This window comes from Neophocaena asiaeorientalis, unplaced genomic scaffold (assembly GCF_003031525.2).
Source record: "Neophocaena asiaeorientalis asiaeorientalis breed wild unplaced genomic scaffold, Neophocaena_asiaeorientalis_V1.1 scaffold70, whole genome shotgun sequence".
NCBI lineage: Eukaryota > Metazoa > Chordata > Mammalia > Artiodactyla > Phocoenidae > Neophocaena > Neophocaena asiaeorientalis.
In genome coordinates this window covers 12,770,329-12,795,719 of record NW_020175410.1, presented here as the reverse complement: position 1 = coordinate 12,795,719, position 25,391 = coordinate 12,770,329, and the positions used below count along the sequence as shown (strand labels likewise).

General features: G+C 37.9%; 1 protein-coding gene across 2 annotated transcripts in view; it reads right to left on the bottom strand.

Annotated features, from left to right (window-relative positions):
• CALCR (calcitonin receptor) overlaps positions 1–24,914 on the bottom strand; it is a 144,884-nt gene extending 119,970 nt beyond the window's left edge. Inside the window, exons 1-2 of one of the 2 annotated variants that reach the window (XM_024767084.1) lie at positions 24,889–24,914; positions 24,485–24,704 (exon numbers count right to left, since the gene is read on the bottom strand). In XM_024767084.1, the coding sequence (XP_024622852.1) occupies positions 24,485–24,514 (30 nt within the window). In that variant the 5' untranslated portion in view covers positions 24,515–24,704; positions 24,889–24,914. The remainder of the gene's footprint in view (positions 1–24,484; positions 24,705–24,888) is intronic. The other variant, XM_024767083.1, reaches the window with a different exon arrangement.
• Between the last annotated feature and the right edge of the window lie 477 nt (positions 24,915–25,391).

Here is a 25,391-nt window from a genome sequence, read left to right as displayed (position 1 = left end):
CCATCGGCAGGCGGACTCTCAACCACTGCGCCACCAGGGAAGCCCCGTAGGGGCTTTTATCCCCCTACCCTTTGAGAAAACAAACAAGAGGACCATCCTTGTGGGGGGCATCTTCTGGATGGAGTGGACAGAACGTGCCAGTACGTCTACTTTCAACAAGGGGAACCTGTAACTTCGAACTGTAAGACTCAAATTATGTAATATTTAACTTTACAGATATAACACATGTAAGACTAAATCATGATGTATGAAGCCAACCCAAGTAGAAATTACATAATTTGGTAAATCCAACTGAAATAAATGTTCAATATAGATAATTCAAATTAAGAAAAAGCCTGGCCAGCAGTGAAATGGAAAATAATAATATTATTATTATAATAATAGAACAGGACATTACATTTAAATATTTATACCAAAGTCAAAGAATGTCAAAGTTCAAAGTACATGGAGAGCAGGTAGACCTCACTTCTACAAAGAAGTAAACAAACTCAGGAGGTTAAGTGATGGAAACAGTTTAAGGCAGAGAAAAGGTTGTATCAAACCCTAGCTTTGTCATTTACCAGCTAAGTGATCTTGGCCATTGTTAATTAGCTTCTCAGAGTTTTAAGTTCTTCATCTGTACAAGGAAAATGTATGATCTAACTTAGAAAGTGGCTATGAAGATTAAATAAACATTAAAATAAAATACCCAGCTCGATTTCTCAAAGACTAACTGGTGCTTAGTAAAATATAATCTCAAAAAAAGTCACAAAACCTTCTGCAGAGCTAGAGCTGGAACCCAGGTGTTCTGACTGTTTATGTTATGCCCTTTCCAAGACTGCACTGTTTCAAAACTTTAAAAATAATGTAAAAAATAAGATTCAGCTCCACTGGTATGCATATTGATGGGCATATATGCACATGACTTCAACTAAACCAAGGTCAAAGCTTGACCTTTGTGAATTAATTGATTGTCCATATTTTATTCAGCCCCATCTTTAGAAAGTCATTTCCATGACCTGAAGTATGGGTGAATCAGGTTTGATATTAAACTTTTATATTAAACCACATCTCTGTAATTATCTCTCTTTGGTCTACTTCTATCCTCTCTGGAGGACATAACTAGATTAATTTCAAAGTTAATCTTTGATGATTAGCACTATCTTCATATATGAAGTGTAGCCCATTTATAGATTATTATATCAAAGAGAATTTATGAATCTCAAGCAACAAGCAATTGAGGGACATCATAAGAAGAAATGCTCAAGTAGAGCTTCCCTCTTCTCTAAGTAGTACCTGCCCCCATAAAAAAGGGATTACTTTTGCCCATTAGACATGGTGGACCATCTTCAGTAGAATATGTCTGACAACCCTTGGGAAAAAAACAAAGCAGTTCTTCCTCATTGGGTGGGATAAACAGGGAATCTGTTTCTATGATAATGGCAAAAGTATATATCATTTTTAGCTAGCGAATGGGAATATGAACCCCTAACCACCTTCTTCTTTCAAATGCACAGGGTTGGTTTAGAAGGGGAAAGTTTTAAGAGAAAATGGTCTTTCACTCAACTATGGATTGTTTTTAAAATCTGCTGCCTCCTTGCTTATCAAATTTCAGCCATGGTGGTTAAGACTTCACTGACAAAATGTTGCCATCTTGTGGAAGAGGGTATAGAATGGTTTGTTCGCTCCATAAAGGACACATGTAGGATCAAAGGTGTGACTCATAGGGAAGTATATATCAAAGAGTTTTCAGAGCTGTTCAATAAGGTGAGAACCTGGAGATACTAAGATGGGACTGGGTATTAGGGACTGGATCCTTTAACAGGTGGAAGTTTGGTCCAGATAACCAGCAAGATCCCTTCTCACACTAAGATTCCATAGTTCTAGGTTTACAAAATTCATGCTGTAGAAAGATATTCATGAACATTTACTCTCTATTGTTTTTTGCACAAAAAACTTTGGAGGCATATTAGTACAGTGGTAAGGACGCAGAGTGTGGAACCAGACTTCCTGACAGCTCTGCCAATGGGCTTTACTCATTATTAGCTGTATCACCTTGGGCAGTTACTGATGTTTTTCTGTACCTCAATCTGCCCATTTGTAAAGTGTGGTTAATAATAGTACGTACTTTTTGGTGTTATTATAGTGATTCACTGAGTGAGTGCATGTGCTCTGATACAGTGCCTGGTTCAAAATAATCCCTGCATGCCCCCTTCCTCAAGTGTCGGTGCACTCTCCCTTTCTACAAAATACACACCCTACTTTGACTACACAACGGGAATGTATGTGTAATCCCAAAACAAGCAGGGATGGCGACTACGTGGTACAAATCCCATGACTTCCCACTCCTGTAGCCATGACAGATATTAATCTTCTAGCATGGCACCCAATGCTGCTGTGCCTAGATGTGATGTCAGCATCCTTCTCAACACAGGGCTCTGGAGTAGACAAGTGAGAAGAAACTTATTTGCCATTTCTGCTTTTGTTAATTTGTTCAAGACATTAGAATTTAAACTTTAACTGTGAAACCTGTCATGATCAATGGATAAACCTCAGATTGACACATCCACTCCACTTTTTGCTTCAGTGTGATATTTTCATGGTGGCCTTTGTAAATTGCCACAAGATTTTGGTTTTATCTGTTTAGTTTTTCATATGAAGAGATGTGCATTATTAATAACCATCATGAAAATTGGTATATAAAATGTGCTTTGTTAGAGGTACCATTTCTATTATAAGTCATCTGTTTGACAGTGTATGTATTTATTTTTCATGATATTTCATTTTTTAGCAGTCAGCAAGAAAGTTTTCAACACTTGCTAGAAGAGATTTTTCCTATTCCTTACAGATTAAGAACCATCTTAGAAATGCAAACTTTCCTGAAAGAAAGGAAATCTACATGCAAAGAGATCAAAGGAGACAGAAGTTAGACAGCACAAGTGACCTAAATTAAAGATGACCCTGTCATAATTTGTTTCGGAAAAGGGATTGATATTTATTACCAGCCTTTTCTTAGAACAAGAAAGCTAAACCTAGAGGGAATGAGGGACCTAGGAAAACTATAAGGATACAGAGTCCAGCAATAGTCTGTTGGGAAGAGCAGAAAGTTTACAACCAAGTAGCAGCAGGCTATTTCTAGTCTATTTCTAAGCACTATGTTTCAAAGGGACGTCTCAGCTGCAGAGATAAGATAAATGCAGAATTCTGAAGTCAGAGATAGTGGAGGGTCCAACTGCCAGGCCATACATAAGTACATGTCATTTTATAAAGGACATAATGTCATTAATATTTGAGCACTTATTCTGTACCAGGTACTGTGCCAAGAGCCTTACTCATTCAATCTTTATTGACACAATAACTCTGATGGGTAGGAACTAATATTCCTCTTGAATGGATGAGAAAAATGAGGCATTGCAAGGTTAAATTGTTTGCCCCAGGCCATGTTGCCAGTAACCAGCAAGGCCAGGACCTGATCTTAGAATCTCTGACTCCAGAGTCTCTGTACTTAACTACTACACTGAGGGTCCTTGTGGTTATGAGATAACTGCCAGGTCCCATCTCCCTAGGGTCCAAGGGCCAGTGGGAACTTCAATGCAGGCAGGTCCCACCCAGATGACAGAGAATGTCAAACAGAACTACTATTCAAGCGTCAATACTACTATTCAAGCGTCAATTGCTGGAGAAACTTCTAGATGAATAGAAGGTCAGGAACTTGATAGTCAGAGGGGATTTTGTTTTGATCAGGCTCCAGCAATGCCCCATGCCCTCTGTGCTCCAGAGCAGTGCAGGCACAGTTAACTCAGGGCCCTTAGGGGCTATGCGTGGGCTAGAGAAAGATTTGCTCATTATTCTCAAACTGGTTGTGAAGAAGAAATGACAGGCCTGCATACTCCTGGGGTCATCATTTGGAAAAGCTGGGATGGGACTAAGGCTGGTAGCCCCAAATAAATATGACAGTGGTCTAAACAGCAAAAAATCACTTGCAGAGCAGATTAAATGCAAGCGTTTAGAGTGATGTCTCCTTTCAAGTTATTTTGAAGGGATAGACATTTATCAAAGGGGACACATTGAATTCAAAACTTGTTAAACAGTTTATTGATGCAGGTTAATGACTATATCAAAGTGAAACAGGTCAAGCAACAGCACTGAGCTTATTGTAGGTTTATTAAAACAGATAGAAACATCAAGCTAAATCTCATCTGAAATCACATCTTTTGATTGGTAGACAGAGGAGGTTTATCACATTTATGAATGAATATTTCTGCTCAATTTTAAATCTAATTAAAATATCCCATATCCACTGAGGTCCTTTTCACCAACTGCGACAAGAATAAAATTAATCTGTTAATACAGAGGTGAGTAACTCAGATGGCCAAATGCTTGGAACAGATATTTCACCCTGCGTGGCTTACCTTAACCAAATACTACATCCTGCAAACAGTTCAGAAATGAACATGGGCATTTTCCTTGCATTCACAGATTGTGTTCAGGAAAAAATGGTGTATGCTGTTTGACATGGATATCTTCAATATGTTCTCTAGTTTTTAATTAAAATTTGTTTTTAAAATATTTGCCACTGCATTTTTTTCTTATTGCTTTTAACAAAATACATATTTTTAATCACTAAACCTAAACTGAAGGGAACTTTTTTTACTTTATTTTATATTATATAAGTTAAAGTTCTCCTTCATATTCATCCCACTTCTCCAATACAACTGCTCAAAAGTGGAAACCATTAACAATTTGAGGTTTACCATTCTAGATATTTTCATGTGCACAAAGATGTGTGTAGAACATACAATTTTACAAAACAGGATCTACTTATCTATCTAAATATATTCCCCTGAAACTTTCTTTTCTCTTAGTATACGAACGTTTTTCCATGCCAGTACATACAGATCTACTTCATTCTGTTCTAATGGCTTTTTGTATTGCACAACACAGGTATGTCATAATACATTTAACTATTCCCCTATTGATTGGTGTTTAGGGAGTGATTCTCCATCTTTGAAGAATTACAAATAATATTGCAAGGAATATTATAGAGGTACTGAAGGATATATACAGAAAGACCCTCATTTCTCTAGGGTAGATAATAAATAGAAATGCTAGGCCAAAGCATATCAGCATTTGTAATTTTGTAATTTAGTAATACTAAATCACCTGCTTTTCCTTGATTGTTAGTGAGGCTAAATGCCTTATTATAATGACCTTGGTCATGTGGTTCATCTTCCATGGATTTATAATCTTTACTCATTTTTTAAAAATTGGACTATTTTTTTTCTTTTGTATTTGTAGGAGCTCTTTGTATTTCAGTGTTTAGTAACTCAAACTCTGGAGTCAGAGAGATCTGAGTTTAAATCCCAGTTTTGCCTGTTTCTTGCTAGATGACTTTACATTTTACTTAAGTCTCCAATCCTCAGACTGTTTAGATAAGAAATGACGATAATAAAACTACATACCTGGTAGGATTTTTTTGAGTCTTAAAAATAACACAATGTTTGTTAACTTTTAGGATGATGCTTGGTATAGAGTATGTGTTCAATAAACATTATTCTATATGTTACAAATACTTTTTTCATGTTGTTGGTTGACTTATAATTTTATTTTCAGAAATTATTACTTTATAGAAATTCTCCATTTATACATAGTCAAATCTTTCATTTCTCCACCTTTTTGGGGGGCTTTGGGGTTTTGTATTAAGCTTAGAATTACAACACCTAGATTGTAACAAATATATTCTCTTCTATTCCTTCTAGTACATTTACACTTTTAATTTTTACACTTAGACCTGAAATACAACAGTATTTGTTTACGAGTATGGTACAGTGCAGACATGCATTTTGAATTTCTCATCATTTCACCACTGATTTGAAATGCTAATGCTATCATCTGCTAAATTCCAAGGTGTTTCTGGCCTCTTTATTTAGTTCCATTCATCTATTTATCTTTTTCTGTGTCAATACCATGGTATTTTAGCTATTTCAATTTCATGGCATATTTTGACCTATGATAAGGTGAGACCCTGACTCCTTTTAATCTTTTGGTTATATTATTTGTTTATCACCTATCTTCTGCATTAGAACGCTTCCCGGGAAGCATGGCCTTGTCTGTCTTTTATTGCTGTATTTCAATTGCCTAAAGCAATGCCTAGTCCAGAGTAGGCACTCAATAATGTGGCTTGAATAAACAAACTTAAATCTAGCAGTCTCTTTTACATCCATATTTTTTCTTTTTCTTAAAATTTTTTTATTGTTAAACAAATATAGAAAACAACATAAAGCAAAAATAAAAACACCCTTGTAACTAATGCCCTATATCCAGTTTTTAGAGAGAAATAAAGCAATTTCTGCCTTTCATATAATTATCATAACAGCAGTAGTAGTTTTAAAAGCTGTCACATTGGTAGGGATCTTTATTTCTTTATATACCAAGGTCTGACAACTGTTTATTTATTTGTACTATTTAAAGGACATTATTTATTCTGCCATTTGTTTTAGGAAGAAAAAATGGCTACTTCCTGGAACTTTCACCTTTAGTGGGCTAGAAGAATGTCATTTAAAATAAATAGAGCTTCAGTTTTTTTCTGTATCTCTTAGACTCAGTAGAGATGTTGAGAGGGGAGAGCAGATTTCACATCTTGTTATCTTTTAAATAAAGGCAATTCTTTTCATTATATTAATCAACACTTAACTGGAATAAAGAAAAATAAATGAAAAAAAAACCCATTCTTCCTATTCACCCAGCTCTTTTTGATATGAATTTAGAAATACTGGAAAGTACTGGAAGTATTGGAAGGAAAGAAAACATTAGAAACATGGGCAGTGAGGAAGTATAGCGTCTGGAATCCTTCACTTAAAATGCAATCACATTATCGTTGGTTCTCTGTTGACAGTGGCCAAGAAAATGCTGGGGCAAATATAAGGCAAGATGGTATTGGGCACGAAGTAGTCAAACTGAAAGCCCTTGAACTATGGAAGGGCTAGGGAAGAGAGCGTGTTGAATGGATACCTGGGAGGTATTTGTGAGCTTGATAGCTTGACCATTAGCATCAGCATCACCTGGGAACTTAATAGAAATGCAAATGATTGAGCCCCACCTTAGACTGAATCAGAAACCCTGGGGTGGGGTCAGAAATCTGTTTTAATAAGCCCTCCAAATGATTCTGTTGCTGGCTGAAGTGTGAGAACTAACACTTCAGTGCAGTAAGGAGAGAACATGGGAGGTTAAAAAACATAACTAATAAAATCCTTGTCCCTAGCATCAACTTCCATGTCATGAATATAAAAGAGTAGTTGAGAAAATTATTTGAGAAAATATGGTAAGACTGGTAGCAAATGGTAACTTTAAAAATGGGTAGGCAAGTTAGGCAAGTTTCTGCAGTACCTCTTAGCAAGAGTCTCACACACTAATCTAAAACTTTTCTGTTCCCTTACCCACCCCCTCCAAGACAACAAATCATTTCTTATGATTGCTGTCCAGCACAATTGGGCTGATCTGGTTTTCTATAGCTTGTCTATTAAGAAGAGCCTTCCAGCATACAGCATGGTGGCTACAGTTTAAAAATACTGTCTTGTACACTTGTATACTTGAAATTTGCTAATAAAGTGGATCGTCAGAACTCTCACTACAAAAAAAAAAAAAAAAAGTTTAAAAACAGTGATGAGAATAGAAACAAACAAATGAAAAGAAATACCTTCCACACTCTGATGGGTTATGTACCAAGGCCTTTGCTCTTTTGTGGCCTAGCAAAATGATTTATTGGTATTATAAGTCAAGTCGATTATTTCATCTAAAATGTTTTTTATTACCTGAAATAAATCTGCAAGGCCCAAAGCTAAATGCTGTGACTCCTTCACCTTCTCACTTTTAGGTGTGGTGGAGAGTTTCTGGCCAAGATGCTTGGGTACTTGAAAAAAACATTTTGAATATTTCTACTCATAACTTTTAATGGAGCAAAGTTAATCTTTAAAGAAATACGTTGATCTTTGAATATAAATATTTTCAAGCCATTTTCGTAATCAGTGCAGAAATTGCGATTCTCAAACATTCTCTCTCTTTGTCATCCTCTCACTGGTGTCCCTGTCTCTTGGACAACTCTTAACTTCCCTTTGGAGGTCCAGCCTTGTTATCTTCCCTGTCTGGTGGCTGACAGACCATGTGACAAGATCTCTCCTGCAAAACTACACCCTAAATCAGAGGAAGACATGAAACTTAATTAATAACTGTTAAATTCTTTAAGTTCAAGATATTTATTCTCACAACACAGTGTGTATTCAGTATACACTTGGGTCTGAATATATTAGAAGCAGCTACTTAAGATCCAGATCACTAATGAGCTCAAAACAAGAGATGGAACTCAATTAGAGTGTGCTATATTAAGAGAAAACCCCTCAGAAAGAAAAGAAAAGGAATTGGCTTTCCTTCCTCATTTGCTTGCTCTGAGGACTGAAATATGTCATACTTCTCCTTTCTCTTTAAAAAGACAGAAACTTCTTATTCTTTAGAATTATGATGAAAACAAAGCTTTTGCCTAAGGAATCAGTGAAATGCTGACTTTTTCTAATCTTCCATTGGCAATTAAAGCCACCCTCTATTCTAGGGAGATGAAGTTGCTCTTCAGGCAATTTAAATAAAAACAAACAATACACTGACTCTCAGTGTCTGAAATTTAGAAAAACATATCTGCTAGTATGTACCAGTCACACAATGAGGTCTTTTTTATAGATATAAAAATCATGGGTCCACTCCACTTTCAGATTTTATCTTCCCATTAAACTGATGACCTTCAGCACTGCCTCCTTTATGCACTACAAGATGTTACTTTTCGTATCCTCTGGTGATCTTTCCAGTTTCCATTCCCACTTGTATTTGTTTTAATGTTATTTTTATTGGATTGATATATATATAAAAGTAATCATTTTAATTTCATCTGATTTTCCTACTAAGAAGTTTATGTGTTGTGCCCATATGGACAGCATCATCTAAAACATACATCTACAGAATGATGGAGGCATATTCAAATCAATGGGATTTCTCAGGTTTTCACCATTACTGGAATTGTGGTGTGCGATAGTAAAAAGAAGGTTTGGGATTCACATAAAATTGTGGGTGAGGGGTAACCAAGAGAAGCTTTGGGATGTGAATAGAGCTAGGCTCAAGCCCCAACTCTACTACTTAACTAAATGGGCTACTTTAGCTTATGTTTTCATCTGAGTTATAGTTTTCTCTTCTGTAAAATGAGGATCATAATTATAAAATAGATAGCAGTTACTGACTGCTGTTTATCCTGTATCATGCTTGGCACTTTTCCTACTTTAAGTTAAATCCATGAAATAATCCTTTAAGATATAAATAATTCCTTCTTTAAAGGAAACTGAGGCTAAGAGAGGCCAAACAATACTAATAAGCAGTACATCCTGTTGCATCCTTTAAAGTATGCACTGCCTCAGGGAGTGTTGGGCGGGGATCAAATGAGACACTAAATGTGAAAGTACTTCCTAGACGATGTGTGCTCTACTCAACCAAAGCTTATGTGTTTTGTATATTAAGAGTGCTATACCATAAAAATATATTTATTCACTGATAGGAATTTCTTTCAAGTATAACCTGCTTCCTTGAAAATTCTTTAAAAACTATAAAGTGTTACTTACTAGTATAAGGGTTAATCTTGGGAAGTTTTGCAGTTTGCTTTCTGTACCACTCTTCATTTCCTAGCAGCATTCTATTTCTTTTTATTAGGAGAGCCTTGATTTTTAAATTTTATGAATAAGTACAACTCCTCTGTTATTGTCCCCAATGTGAGGTAAGGGGCACAGGGTTGACAAATTCATAATTTTTAAGTAAAGAGTATTTTTAACAACCTCTCATAAGTTATCATCATTAGATAAAAAGAATGGATATTTTTGCTCCAGAAAGGGAAGAATATATCTCAGAACAAAGTGTAGTGCTTTAAAGTGAATACACTTAGTGGTAGGACAAACTCTTGATATTTTAATTTTGGGGCCAGACAGTGAAATCTCATCATGGATCCGCATGGGTCATCAGATGAGATTTGAGAACTACTATTTTAAAGGTCATGTGGGACCCTGAAAAATCATGACTGAGCAGCAAACAGACCTGGGTGAGAAAGCATGTTCTGCTTTTTGTAGCACAGGACAGCGTGCTACGACCGTGGGTTCTGTAGTTAGGCTGTTTACGTTTAAATCCTGCCTCTGCTTCTAGTTACATCATCTTTCTCTAAGTCTCTAAGCTTCACCGTTCCCTGGAGGTAAAATGAGTATAACAATAATGCTTGTAATTATTATGAGAATTAAATGGGATAATTCATTTAAGAACCAGCATAATAAACCTTAAAAAATGTTAGTTTTTAAATTAATTTATTATGAACATATTATTATTAATAACTTGTTCTTATTTCTTATTATTGTCCATTTATTTAGCTTCTTTGATTTTCAGGTCCCATCTGTAAAATGGAAATAAAAATAGCTAGCTTGCAGGGAGCTGTGCTCATTTGAGCTGAGCTGAGCTCATTTGCTGTGGAGCCTAAATGAGATCATGTGTATTTGTACATAGAATGACACTGATCAGAAGCCTATGATGTGGTAGTCATTATTATTTTTTGTGATATTTCCCCTCTGTACTCCCCTAGTGCATTCACAGTCGGCAGATGGCCCTTGGCTTCTCCAAGCCCCTCTTTGGTGTAGTACTTTAAAGTCTGTCCCAGCCAATCCCTCTATCATGTGCCTAAAAACTTATCTGTTCCATCTATTTGTCCCTTAAGGTCCTGAATGCACCTGAAAGCAAACTGCCTTGGGAAAGTTTTGAATGTTATTTAAACAAGCACACTGAGAAATCGTAAAAGCAAAACACATTCATGATTACCTGAAAACACATTCAGCAATACCTATTTTGGAGCTCAGCTTAAAAGTATTGTGAAGAGGAAAGAAAAAAAGACAGAGACTTTAAAAAAAAAAAATCTCCAGCTTGGAAACGAGTAATGGTAAGACCAGACAAGCTTGTTTTCTCTCCTAAGTCTCTATTTTCATGTCCATCAGCCTGGATAACTCAGGGAGTCCACCCAAGGTGTCATCTATCGCTCACATTTCTGCCGGCTAGTTACCATGGGGGTTATGTCTGGATCCCAACACCTTCTTTTCTTTAATGTGGGGTGGAGTCTGGCAGCTGAAGATTCTGGACAGTGATGACATCAACAGGAGGAATAAATTCAGTGTATATTGCTATGATCTGGACTCCTTGATGAAGAATGTCCTATTTTCTTTCTAATATATACCTCTCTATTCAAATCTAAAATTGTCCAATGCACCATGATATGGAACTAGAATAGCTATTCTCTCCTGTTCCCCCAAAACATCTGACTGAGGGGATAGGGGGAAATATCTATGTGATACTGGAGAAGTTATATCTCTTTTATTTCTTTATCTGTACGATGAAGGAGTTGGATTAGGACCTCTAAGATCTGCTCTAATTATCTCTAAGAACATGTGTGCTAAGGAGTGGGGAAAAGCTAGAAGTTTGTTTTAGAAGACTTACAAGTGACTGAGAAGAAGAGGGAGCATGATAGGGAGGTATTATGTTTGTTTGAAAATTCATCAAACACACAAGTAGATCATGGACTAACTTGAACATAACTGGGACTTAAGAATCTGAATGAGGTCTGGGAATGGGCACATATATGTAAAATTGATGGTGAGAGACTTTTATTGACAAAACCTGGTGTTATTAAAACTTTTCTTCTAAATCATTTAGCTGGGTATTTAAATAAATATAAAGAAGGGCTCAAATGTATTGTCCTTGTTATGCTAAGAGGTGTTACAGACTGGAAATAGAAAACAAAAGGGGGTTTGGAAAAATCTGACTGTTAAATCAACAGAGAAGTATCAAAGAAAGGTTCTTTCTCACCTTTCCAGGTCCCACATGCTATCGCCAGAGTCAATCTGCTCTGAAGCATAACCTTCCTTAGTTTGTAAACCAGACTGTTCTTTGGCTTTCTTGCAGAGAAAAATTTAGGCTGGGTCTAAATGAATTCTATAAGGCAACATTTATGAAACTTTGGGCTTCTGCTAAATTGATTAGACTAATTTATCTATCTGAACGTTACCTAAACAGAATAGAATGATAAGCATTCCTCTTCTGCTAGAGACACTGATCAATCTTCAAAAGCATTCAAGATAAGTTTCTGTGTTAAAAATCAAGTGATTTCTTTTCCGTCCTAAGAGGATATTTTGTATTATTGAGGGTTATAGAAATATTATTCTGTAATATTTCGAGATTGATAAAGGGCAAAGACCATCCTGAGCCCTTTTCTTCTTGAGTACTTAGAATGTAGCATCATATCAAATTGACAGAAGAAATGTTAAGAGTAGATTTTCTTTTCCAACTAGATTGAAATAAAATAAAACCGTTTTTCCTTGTGCTGTATACATATTTTTTTTCTCCATGAATTTGATTACACTTTATACAACTTTGGAGGATAAAACCTTCTTACTTTCTGGTGTATTCATTTCCCTTGCCTCTAAAATGATAACCTACTACTGGAAAAATGACCTGATTCACAGGGAAATTGGATAATCTAATGTAAAGCCTAACTGATTCTAGATCAATATTCTGTGAAATAGCCCTGAAACACGTTTTCCATTCTTTCGTTCATTATTCTTAAAATGAGCCATAACAGTAGAGGGAAAAAAAGCTTCAGACTCAAATACATCACACAAGAGGATGCATGAAAAATTTAAAACCAGTAAATAAAAGAGTTAAAATTAATATTAGAAAGGAAAATAACTTCAGATTATGGTAAATAAGTTAAAAACATATCCGAGGTGGTAAATGAAAATCACTTGCAAAAGGCTGAGCAGCTTGAACATGGAAGTACACACAGATTTTCCTTTGGGTATCGGAAGGCCCCCATCCCCTGCCCCACACGCCTGCAGAAGTACACAGAGTGCCAATGCAGTCACCTCATAGGGAAATAAGACCATTTAGAACACATGGAAAAGAGTTGCCATGCTCCAAAATAGATCTTGGAAAGTTTATCATCTCCAAGTGAGTGAGTAGGAAACTTGACCATTTTTAGGCTAATTAAAATTCAGTGTATTTGTACTTGCCATTTTTAGAGCACTTTTTTTTTCTCCACATAGTTAAAACCATATATATCATGGGTTTCTGACTAACTTTCATGTAAGTAATCAAGATATAGTTTTGAAATTCTATTTAAAACCATGTTTTGTGAAGAGCTGTGTTTTGCTTTTTTTTTTTTTAGTAGAAATTGAACTTTTACAATAATAAAACAGATTAAGTTTTTGCATTTGACTCTGCTTTTTATGAATGAGATGTCAACTTGGCAAAGCACAATTTCCCCTTCTTGTAAACCACAGGGCAGAGTGGAATACTATCAGCAGGGGTGTAGCCTTTGACAGCAAGTAGAGATTAAGATTCAGAACAGACAAGGAAAACCACTATTTAATTTCTTTAATTTTCTAAGAAAAAGAGAGAAATCCATGGACCCGCTGTTGGAAAAAGTGCAAAAGTGAAAGACATTTTACATCATTTAGTTATTTATGTATTAAGTTTATTTTATTGAAGTATAGTTGTTTTACAATGTTGTGTTGACATTTTACATCATGATAACATAACTTTGGCTGTTAACCTTTTAACATAAATGTACAAGAAGCACATTTCTCTTTTAGGATTTACTTACTCTCTGGAGCCACACCTCCTTGGTTTCATTTCCAAATCTGTCCTGGGTTGGCTGTGCATTCTTCCATAAGTCACTTACCTCTCTGTGCTTCAGTTTCCTCATTGTGCAAAGGGGATAACTGTACCTACCTGAGAGTGTCGCTGTGAAGATTAAATGTATTAATATCTATAAAAGGCTTAGAACATTACTGGCTCATAGTAAGTGCTATGTAAGTGTCAGATAATACTATCATTATTGAAATATTTCAATAAATCTATTTTATATCCAAGTTTTTTGAAAGTTTTTAATACATGTTTTCTTGAAAACTAAAAATTATACTTTGCTGTGAATCAGATATGTGAAAGCTGCATCTAAGTGGAGATTCGAAGATGACCAAAAAGGCCCACCTGCCCCAAGCCACACTTGCATCAGTACTTAAATTTCCTGATATTATCTTAAATTTCAGAAAAGGCAGATTTCCCAAAGATTTTCAGCAGGATATTAAGAATTGGTGTATCACAAAAGGGTCTTGTGGCTATGTAAACTGAGAAATGCTGTGAGGACAAGATTAAATGAATATATACCTTCATTTGTTAAATAGATATTAATCAAGTGCTGGAAATGAAGAGTCAACAGGACAGACCTAATGGGCTTTATATTCTAATGCATGTGACAGAAAAGAAACAGAAAAAAAAAAATAAAATGATTACAAACTGTACTATTAGGAAGGAAATATTCAAGGAGCTGAGAGAAAGAGAGAGATTAACAGGGCAACACATACTTTAGGAAGTGTGATTGACTGTAGCGGACCTCTTTGAGGTAGTGACAGTTTAAGCTAAGGTCTGACGTAAGACAAGCAGCTAGACATGTGAAAATGAGTGAAAGAGCATCCCAGATGGAAGGAAGAGCTCCTGTGAAGGGAGTGCGGAGACAAAACACAAGATGTGCTCCAGCGAATGGATCCAGATCAGTGCGGTGGACTGAATGGTCCAGGTATAGATGGCACAGGAGCAATAAGGCCGTGATGGCTAGGGCACAGAGGACCAGGAGGCCATGGGGAAGAGTGTGGGAGCGAGGGTGCAGGTGTGGTTGAAAGCCCTTAAATGGTTGTGAACAGAGGGGAACCCTACTCTGATTTACATTTTAGGAATTTATTTTGGGTGCTGAGCAGAGAATGTGTAGGGGAGGGGTGCAAGGGCTAGTGAGCAGGCCAGCCAGGAGGCCACTGGAGGGGTCCTAGCAAGGGATGGCAGTGATTGGGCTACATTGCCTGTGGTGGATATGCAGCAAAATGGACTTCACAGCTTTTAATATGCTTACGTGTAGGACAGAGCTTCAAGTTTGGTAATAAAGATCCAACTTGATTTGGTCAAATAACACACATTAGGAAATACCAGGTTCAAGAATCGCCTCCTGAATCATTGATAATGCAATTTTTTTTTTCTTGAAGAGAGTAAAGGTTTATTCTACTACTATATTATCTGCAGACAGCAGGGTTTGTAGGAATAGGGTAAAAGAAAAGCAATTGATTTGGGGCAGGGGCAAAAGGGAGTTGATGGGGAGATTGTGGAAAGACTCAAGCTGTGGGGCTTTTTCTTAGGAGAGCAGGCTTTCTGGAATAAAGGGGAAGACTATGCGTAGTAGGTGCTTGGGAAACTAAGAGAAGGGAGGGGGCTCCAGAGACAGGCTCGGCCTCTTATGCAATATCCAGGGCCATTATGTGTTTGACTCTCCATGCGGTCATCTGTAAGTACATTTGGGCAAATATTTGTCTGCAAATGCCCACAACTCCCTGCAACTTTGCAGACTCTTCAGGGAGAGCACTGGACTTGGAGTCAGAAGGCTGGAGTTTTCATGGCAGCACTGTCACCTACTGGTGGGGAAATGTGTCATCTCTGCCTCAGTCTGCTCTTTAATAAAAGCATTCGACTCCAGATCAAAAATAAGGATAAAATATTAGTTACCGAGAAAATGTATGGCATTCCTCAAATACTAGGAATGCCTCTTTAACAAATTAAAATGCAGCTCAATGAGACAACTTCCAGTGCTGATATTTGCTGACTCCAAGTTGCTACTACTCAAATATGCCCGAATTATTAACATTTTAGTAGCTAAGAAGAAATGCCAAGTTTCTCATTGACTTTCTATTCACTCAAATGATATATCTAAATTGCAAGAATATACATTTTCCTCATTGGATGCAATAAAATTATTTTCATTTTGAGTGGGAAAAAAGCAACCCAGTAAATTCTTGTTTTTCCTGAATTGGCCCTCGAGCAGCAATGATCGCTCACCACTTTGCTGGGATTTTGCTTTAATGCCATCTTTGCAGTCTATAGGATGTTAGGAATGAAAAAGTGTTCTAATATTGTCCTGACCTTTTAGCCCTGTAGTGGGCCCAGGGAATGAGGTGCTAAAGCAATTTGCATTATTTTGCTCTCTGTGCCATGAACTTCTTTGAATCTTGGGCTAAAGAGACCCCATCTCAATGTCCGTAAACGCCAACATTTTCTACAGCCTCACGCTTTCAAGAATTCTGTCTGTCAGACTTAAGGTTAGCAACAAGTAATTATGCTGAAGTTTGGGTTAACTAATGTATGAGTCGAGTCAATTTGAAATTTAAATTTGGCACCAGAGCACTTAGCCTGTCCTTTCTTCCCTTGTTGCCCAAGTTGACTTTATGAAAACACTAGAGAGGAAATTTCCTAAAATGGCAGAGCTTTCCTTTAAAAATTATTATTATCAAAGTGATAATTTTTTCCTAGTCTAGTCCTGGGATAAGTGCTGTTACTTCTGGGCTCCAGGAAAGGATAAATATAGCTTTCAGAGTTGGCTGACACCAAATTCACATTTGTTTACAATAAACTCATTTGTTTAGTTAATAGAAATAGATTTGGGTCAGACATGAAAGCCTAAAATCCTAGAAGAACTATGTCACATGTCACGTTTTCACTGCTGTGCAGGAAATTCCTGCTTATGTATGTAGCTACCTAGAATGTCCACTTGACATAATTGCATGAACCTGGAGTATTGCAAGCTATTCGAAATTGCTGGGCTTTGGTTACGGGGAGACCCACTGTTCCTGCAGCCTCAGTGGGCGGGAAAGCTGAGCTTAACACCTCTGGAGAGACTGACTTAAATGTCCATGGAGAGGGGCTCCTGATTCCGTCCGTCATTAAAGGCTCTGATCATTCAAGACAATTAATATACACAATTATAATAGAAAGATTTCTAAGTCATCATCAAAATGTCATTTGACTGCAGTCGTGGAATAAGCCTAATCTTTTGGCATTAGGCAAACAGGTTTGAGTTCCAGCTCTGCCGCTTCCGAGATACGTGAACCTTGGTGAGCTGCGTCAGCTTTCTGCATCTCTGCTTCCTCACCTATGGAATGGGATTGATAATATTCCACAGGACTGTCATGAGAATGACTGCACATCACTGTATCTAGCACAGTAGGCGTTCAATGAGTTGCAGCTGTTTTGTTATTCTTTTATTTATATTCCTAAAGTCTAAAAGGTATTAACTTGCTGATGATCAGTTATTCAAACAATTTAGAATTAACCGCTTCCAGGACTCCGGTCCATAGTGGGAATATGATAAGGAAAGTCCTGTTTTTTTCCTTCCTACAGAAAATAAATACTACTTAAGTAGCTTCAGCTTAGTGCAAGAGGCAGGGGAGAAGTAGAGGTATATACTTTGTGATTAAGAAAGTGTAAAGAGGCCGGAGGGAAACGGTTCTGCATGCCTAAACAAAATGCTATGTTCTGAATATATAAGCTCTGCTTTAAATGCTGGAATAAAAAAACAGAGTTGGCTCTTCAAGTCAACACTGACTCAATCTGGAAACAAGAGTGTGGGTGTAAGAAGGTTCAAGATGTGAATAGATTACTGATTTGAGAGAGAAGGGGCTAAAATCTCTGGAGCAATATCGAGCTGATACCACAAAGGAGGAAAACTCTAAGCCTCAATGTGACAAAAATAATTTCAGGGAAAAAAAAGCACCACATTTATGACCACGTTTAGGTAAATTTAACCCATTTCACAAAGAGAAGAGAAGGTCTCTTATGTGTGCTGGATATGGGATTAATATGTGACTCTGTCCTTTTTAATCTAGGAGGGAAATAAGAAAAAAACAGAAATCCACACAGAAAAGGGAGAATAAAATGCCATAAGACAAATATAAAATGGTATAATTTGTGATCCAAAATTGGTATATTCACCTGTGCAACTTTTGAGTTCACAAATATTCTGGGAAACATTTGGATGCTGAAAGACTGGGATTTCTAGATTGTAATCCCTGAGGAAGGGGATTATAAAACTCATATTCTTCCCAATACACTAATATAATAAAGAGATTAAGAGTTTATTTAAATGAATGAATGACAAAAGGGAAGAATACTTTATACATACAGAGGCACATATACACAAGTGTGCACGCATGGTACCTCTAGAAGCCCTAAGGAATTAGATAACAGGATGTGATATTACACCTTGCTTGGGAGTGGGGGAATTGGCCACATGCAAGACTAAAAAAAAGAAGCAGCATTTAAGTTAAACTAGAGGGGACTGTAGGAATTCAAAAAGGGGAGATAAAGTAAGGAGTGCATATCAAACTGAAATTATTGTAAACTCAGGGCTTCCATTTCCTCATTTCTTGCTCTTAGTTAGATCCTGCTGCGATCTCTCCATCCTTACCCCATTTGATTTGCTTGCAACATTCTGTTTGGGTGCCCACTTTCTGCTCCCTGGCTTCCATAATACAGCTTTCTCTCGTGTTTTTCCTTTCATCTAGCCTTCCATCTCAGTCTTTTTTGCAGGCTCATTTTCTGCTGTCCCTTAAAAAAAAATTGGTTTTCCTGAAGGTTCCATCTTAGATGTTTTGCTTTTTAATTGTCTGCCTGTTTTTTTTTCCTTCATTTTTCTTTTTTTCTTCTCTGTAGGTTATATCCTCCATTCCTATTCCACCAGCTGAAATAGATATACTTACGTCTCCCAAATCTATACCTCTAGTACAGAATTCTCTATTTATTTATGGCTGTGTTGGGTCTTTGTTGCTGCGTGCAGGCTTTCTCTAGTGGCGAGCGGGGGCTACCCTTAGTTGAGGTGTGCGGGCCTCTCATTGCAGTGGCTTCTCTTGTTGAGGAGCATAGGCTCTAGATGCACGGGCTTCAGTAGTTGTGGCTCGCAAGCTCTAGAGCACAGGCTCAGTAGTTGTAGCGCACGAGCTTAGTTGCTCCGTGGCATGTGGGATCTTCCCAGACCAGGGCTTGAACCCGTGTCCCCTGCATTAGCAGGCGGATTCTTAACCACTGAGCCACCAGGGAAGCCCCAGAATTCTCTCTTGAGATGGAAATTTCAGTATCTACTTCTACTGGACATTGCCACCTGTTTAAGCCAAATGCGTCACGTTCCAAATTAAATTCTTTATCTTCCGTCCCTGAAATATTACTTGTTCTATGTGAATGACATCCATCTCTCCTATTATCTGTGAAAGAACCTTGGAATTGATCACGCAATCGTCCATTTCCCTCATTTATCCCACTTCAAATTTCAATCATTCACCAATTACCCCTACATACCCCTATAATCTCCTGTTTTGATTTTTCTTTTTTCCTTTTCTATCTCCACCAAGGTCACTAATTGTTTCTCCTCTCTGTTACTGCAATAAAGTATTTTGGTTGGTCCTGGCGAGGTCAGCAAGGTACAGGTCACAGAGAGGCTTTCGTGCTGGCCGGCTGTGCTAAAGAGTTTGCATGTCATCATGAGGACAATGGGGGTCCTTGAAAGAGTTAAAATAGGGAACTTTTAATCAGATCCGCCATTCTGGTAGATCAGTCTGGTTGAAAGATAGGAAGTATATTAGAATGAAAGGTGGATGGATACAAATTAAAAGGAAGCCTCATTGCTCTAATATGGGGCTGGCTCGGCAAGACTATATCTCATTGGTGCTGTCTGCTTCTGTGCCTTCAGCTCCATGCTGTTGCCCTGCGTCGTATGGTACCTCCAGGGTACCTCTGGATACCTGAGGCTTCCCCCAAATCACCATGTTGTTTCAAGCCTCCAGGGCTTTTTTAGAGTCTGGTATCCTGCCTCTAACACAACTCATCTCTTCCCCTCCTTATCTGGTTAATTCTGTTTTGTCATTTAAATGCTGAATCATGTCCCCTTTAGGGTCACCTCCCTCAGAAAGCTTCCTTGATGTCCAGCTCGGTGCTGTTCCTCCCTGCTTCCAAAGCGCTCATGGCATTTCTCTACTGGAGTACTTACCACACGGGTTTGTAATTGTCTGTTGGTTTGTCTGTCTTCTCCCATGCCCATGAAGCCAGGAACTAGGCTTTGTCACAATATGCCCTGACTCGGATGCAACAGGCATTTAGTAAATATTTACTGAGTTTTTAAATATGAACGAAACTATAAGGATGATAATTTGTTAGATGTGTTACCGGGGAATGATGAATACATTCTGAGGGACAGAGGAAGGTAAGATTTGAAATGCCAAATTCTGAACTACCAGATAAATAAAAGGCAGGGTCTGTGAATGGAGCTGCAGAAAGAAATCAAAACCAAAGCAAAGCAGCTCTGCAACTGAACCACTGATGTAAAGAGTTCTCCCCCAACATACCCCAATTCTGAGGCAATGGAATATAAACAAGCTGTTGGCATAAGGGCTGAAAATGAAGGATGGACTGGAGTCAATTTTTGTGGCATCACTATGGCTTCAGAACTGGAATTAGGGAGCTGTTGCGGTTTTCTACTTGACTTGGATAGGAAAGATAAAATGAGATTACATCATGAAACCTCTTCAATGCTAGGCTGACGAGTGGGGCAATCACTGAATAATTATGAGTTGAGAGTGACAAAATGGGAGCTTAGTCTGACGGTGTTGTGTAACACTGAATGCATCACAGAGAGACTAAATGTGGCTAAATATTAGGAGAATATTTAAGCATTTTGTTAAAGGTAATGCAAGCTTAAACGAGAGGGGTGGCAGTGAAACTAGGAAGAATAAAATGCAGCATCCATGGGAAAAATTGGGAGTAGCCTTGAGACTTAATAACAGAGAAAAAAGATATACATTTTCAAATAGAAATTTTAATGAAATAGAATGGTTACGTATTGATTACAAAAGCAGAAAATATTTCATGGAGCCAGGTACTTAATTTCTTTGAGAAATAGCTCCTTGGGTTTAGCGTATTGTTGTTATTCCTTTACAAAGAATACCAATTCATACGCTACTTTTAATAAAGAGTGGCTTTTCATTTGAACAAAGACATAATCTTATACCTCAGGTATCCAGAGGTACCCTGGGGTATCGTGCAGTACAGGTCAGTGGCACGCAGCTGCAGGCACAGTGGGAGAAGTACAGCCAGCTCCAATGTCTGGCCCAGCCGGCCCGTATTAGAGACCTTTAACTGTACGCTTTGAGCCACTCTTCCTACCCTAAAATTTTTTTCTTAACAAAAACAACCTAAACTAAACTACACTCCAATCAGACAACACACTTTTTGGAAAAACAATTCAAGAAAATTGCACTTATGAATATTGAGGAATAGATTCTGATGACATTTTCTATCAATTCTTCCCCTCTCAATTCTTTACTTCTAAAATAAATATTTAAAGACCTAAAACCTTTCCATATTACCAGTTTTTTAAACTCATAAAGTGAAGCCAGAAACATATGTTAATATTATTTTCTGTGTTTTGATAGAATTGAAAACAATACCATGGTGACAACACAAAATATTATCACTTGGTTTGATTTTGTAATACTCATATAGACCTCTGGAAGATCATACTAACATTGAAAAGCACATAGTTGTCACACAAAATAATGCTTCTAATTATAATTAATATTGAATAAAATCTCATAACTGAGTGGAATATTACTTATGTATTGGTGATTCTCTATTGACCAATTCCTTGAGGATAGGGACACATCTTATTTGTCTGTGTATCTTCAGGCTTAATGCAATGCTTGGCATATCACAAATAATCAAAAATATTTTTTGAATAAATGACATTTAAAAAATATAACACTTACATAGAACCTACTCTGCACCAGGAACCTACCCAAAGTGATTTACAATTATTAATTCATTAATTCTCATTAGAAAAACCCCATTTTATAAAGGAAATTAAGACATTCAGAGGTTAGATTACTTGCCCAAAACCATACAGCTTCTTAGAAGGTTATAGAGTCGGGCATGAAACCCAAGCAGAGCCGTGTCAGAATCAAGCCGTACTCTTAATACTGTTTTGTGAAAAATGCAGTCTTTAAATTAAATATGTATGTGTATATATATATATATATATATATAATGTATGTATATAAAACATATTTTATTAGAGCATTGAACTTAGAATAAGAAGACCAGGGTTCAAATACATATTAGATTTACTCAATTTGCAGCTTTGAGCAAATTCATTAACCTAATGGGTCCTTAATTTCCTCATATGTAAAATCAGAATAAAAGCTAGTACCTCACAAGGCTACTGTAAGCTTTAAAGAAAATAATTTATGTGAGAATACTAGAACATAGTCGGCACCCAGGATATGTTATTTGGTGTGCCGAGGAGCATAGTTGTATTTTCTTCTTCTCTCCCTTCAAAAGGGTATATATTTGCACATTACACATCATGTAGGTATTAGTAAAATGAGACTAAATTCTGTGTTTCATAAAACATTGTTTTCAACAGCTCTTAAAACTAGATTTAATTTACTAAACCATTTTCTGGACAGTCAGATAAGCTTCAAACTCAATAGCTTGTTTTTTAGAAAAAAAAATGTTTTTACCGGAAACGGTTATGGTTTAAACATCTACCATCAAGGAAAAAAAGATCTCTTTCTTCTAATTGGGATATCAAGTTATAAATATTAAAAAAAATTAGACCGACAATAGAACATACGGTATTTATGTTCCAACACCCTCCAACATTAACTGACTCTACCAAACCTGACAGGAATCACCTCGGTCAGTGGTTCCCAACATGGCTGCACATTACAATCACATAAAAAAGCATCAAAATGTAAACCCCTTCCTCAGATAACCTGATTTAATTGGTTTGGGGTAGGGTCTGGGCATCCTTTTTTTTTTTTTAAAGCTCTCCCATTGATTCTAATTTGCAGCCCGAGTTGAGAACACTGGCTTAGGTTATCATTGAAAATATCACCAGTCTCTTATTTCCATTTCATTTTTACTCTAATAAAAACCAACAGTAGATAATATCTTCATTCATGTCAACATTGAAAGAATCTGAGAAGTTCACCAAGCACAGAGTTTTCTTCAACTCCAAGCATCATGAAACAATACAACTCTAAGATTATTTATGTGTTCCTATGAATAAGTTATAATAAGAATTTCATGTTTACTATATTGAGTATGTTTCTGTGGTCAATAAATAATCTTAGAGTATTTGACAATGACTTACTATTATTCTTGTGGCTATAGTTTCTGAAATTAACTGTAGATTAGAGGCATGGAAACAAAGCAAACCCCGGCTGATGGAGGTTTTGAGCTATGTTAAAATATTGAGTAGAAATGAGTGCCCACTGAGAATACTGACAAACTGCAAAGATGTTTTGCAAATCTAATCACCTTAGATCCTCTCATAATGCTAGTGTAGAAAACCAGCAATTTTGACTTTTTAAAGCTGGGCTCCAACTGGTCACATAGTAGGCTAGCAATATACTACTACAAATGATACTTTATAAATCCCACAACACTAAAAGCATTCTTACTTTGTCTCTAAGGGTAAGTCAAGGTTGCCCAAATGTATGAACTATTTGCTTTTCTATTACCATTTAAGACACACTCAAACTTGGACACTCTGCTATTTAAAGATTAGTTTCAGAAACCACATGGTCACACTTTGGTTTATTTTGAACATTTCACTTTCAATCACCCAATAATTTTAACAAATAGCCTTGAAAAGATGCTTTGGTTCAGGTTAACTATGGCCGTCAGGGTCTCCTGAAGATCGGCAGTAGAACCCTACCTTCTAGTCTTGCATGTACTATGTAATATTAGGTTCAAGCTTTCATACAGAGCTTTTCTTAAGTAGATCTGCAAAATAAAGCCTGAATAATGGGTTAAAAAATCTAATTGGATTGTTGATTTTTTACTTTGAATGGATTTCCTTGGACCTCAAGGAAAATGAATGTTTTGGGAAGAAGAACTAATATGTTAGAGCTTTTCTTGATGTCTTTCACCCAGGCTTGGAAAGAACATCATGAAAAAAGAGTACCCTTTTGGAAACTATGCACACAACATGTTTTTCCTAATAGGTGTGAAGAATGGCTGCTATGCATAAATGATTGTTGGAAAATAATTCTCTGTAAAACATGACTTAACAAGCAACTCCATTCACCACTGTATTCATTTCCAATATCAAGAACAACAATGACACATCACATAGACGCCGATATTATCTGTTTGTTAGTTAATAAACACCTTTTGGAAAAAATCCACAACTTTCAGCCCCGTAATTTCCATACCCAGTAAGTTGGAGAATAAAACTTTTGTGGGAACATTGATATTAACAGCATAGTAAAACTCACACAAAATCCCAGGACTCTTCAGTATGAAACCCTAAGTTTCAGCACCCCCCCAGGACAGTTGGCTTTCCTATAATCAAGGGTAAGGTGAGACGTCTGCGACTAAGCTGACCCTAATCAGAACCTCAAACATTACAATCAAACTGCAGTTTTGCAATCAAAAAACAAGATATCTGGTGCATCTCCACTGTTAACCATCCCGGAGAACATCCCAAAGCTTTAAGTCCCACTCATTCCGAGACCCTCCTTACCTGGAGTAATCTCACTGGGCTGCCCGACATGGCTCAGTAGAAGCGAAGGGCATTCGCAGGTGGTGGCTCCAAAGACTCAGGAACTCAGGCTCCAGTGCGCATCTCCTGAGTAGGAGATGGCAGCCGCTGGGTGAGGTGCGGAGTGTGCGCACCTCTCCAACCCAGGAAGGTCCGCGAGCGGCGCGGCGCAGCCCACCCAGTGTCTGGGGGACTGGCCGTTCTAGTGGAGAGAAAACTCCGTTAGTCCGGAGCGTTCCTTCTCCTGCCCCCCTCCTGATTTCCTGACACTTTAATTCTGCCTTAAGTGATAGTTTATACCTAACCTCAGCTTGTGTTATAAGCTAAAAGGCATCTGCTTTATCCCCATGCTTGATTCCAACCTCCCCAAAGTCCAGGAGGCTCACCTTCCCGGCGCCTTCCTTCCCAGCTGTGCGCTGTGCGCAAACTTCTCCCGACTTAAGTCTTATCCTCGTCCGCTCCCCCGCCCTACCCCGCCCCCATCCACACCCCCCTCTCCACCCCCCAGGCAGCAGAGGAGGTGGCAGCGGAATTGATGAGCGCCAGCCCCCCGCCCCCGTCAGCCCGCTCCTGTCCCTGGAGAGGGAGGGGAAGCAGGAGAGCTCTGAGCGCCTCCGCACCAGCCCCTCTCGCCCTGTACCGCGAGTGGGGCTGCGCCCGCCGCGGCTGCCTTGCTCGAGTGCCGGCTGGGGCTCACCCCACGAGCCCCCGAGAGTAAAACGCGGCGTAAACACGGGAAGCAGGAGAGGGACCCGTTAGACTCTGGGGAGGGGGAGAATGGGTGGGGAGACCCAACAGTCTGGGCTGGGGTATTCGTCCGTCCCCGGAGATAGCTTTCTGGGAACCTTGTCCCCCTCCCCAGAGGATGCAAATTCCGGAGGGGTGAGTT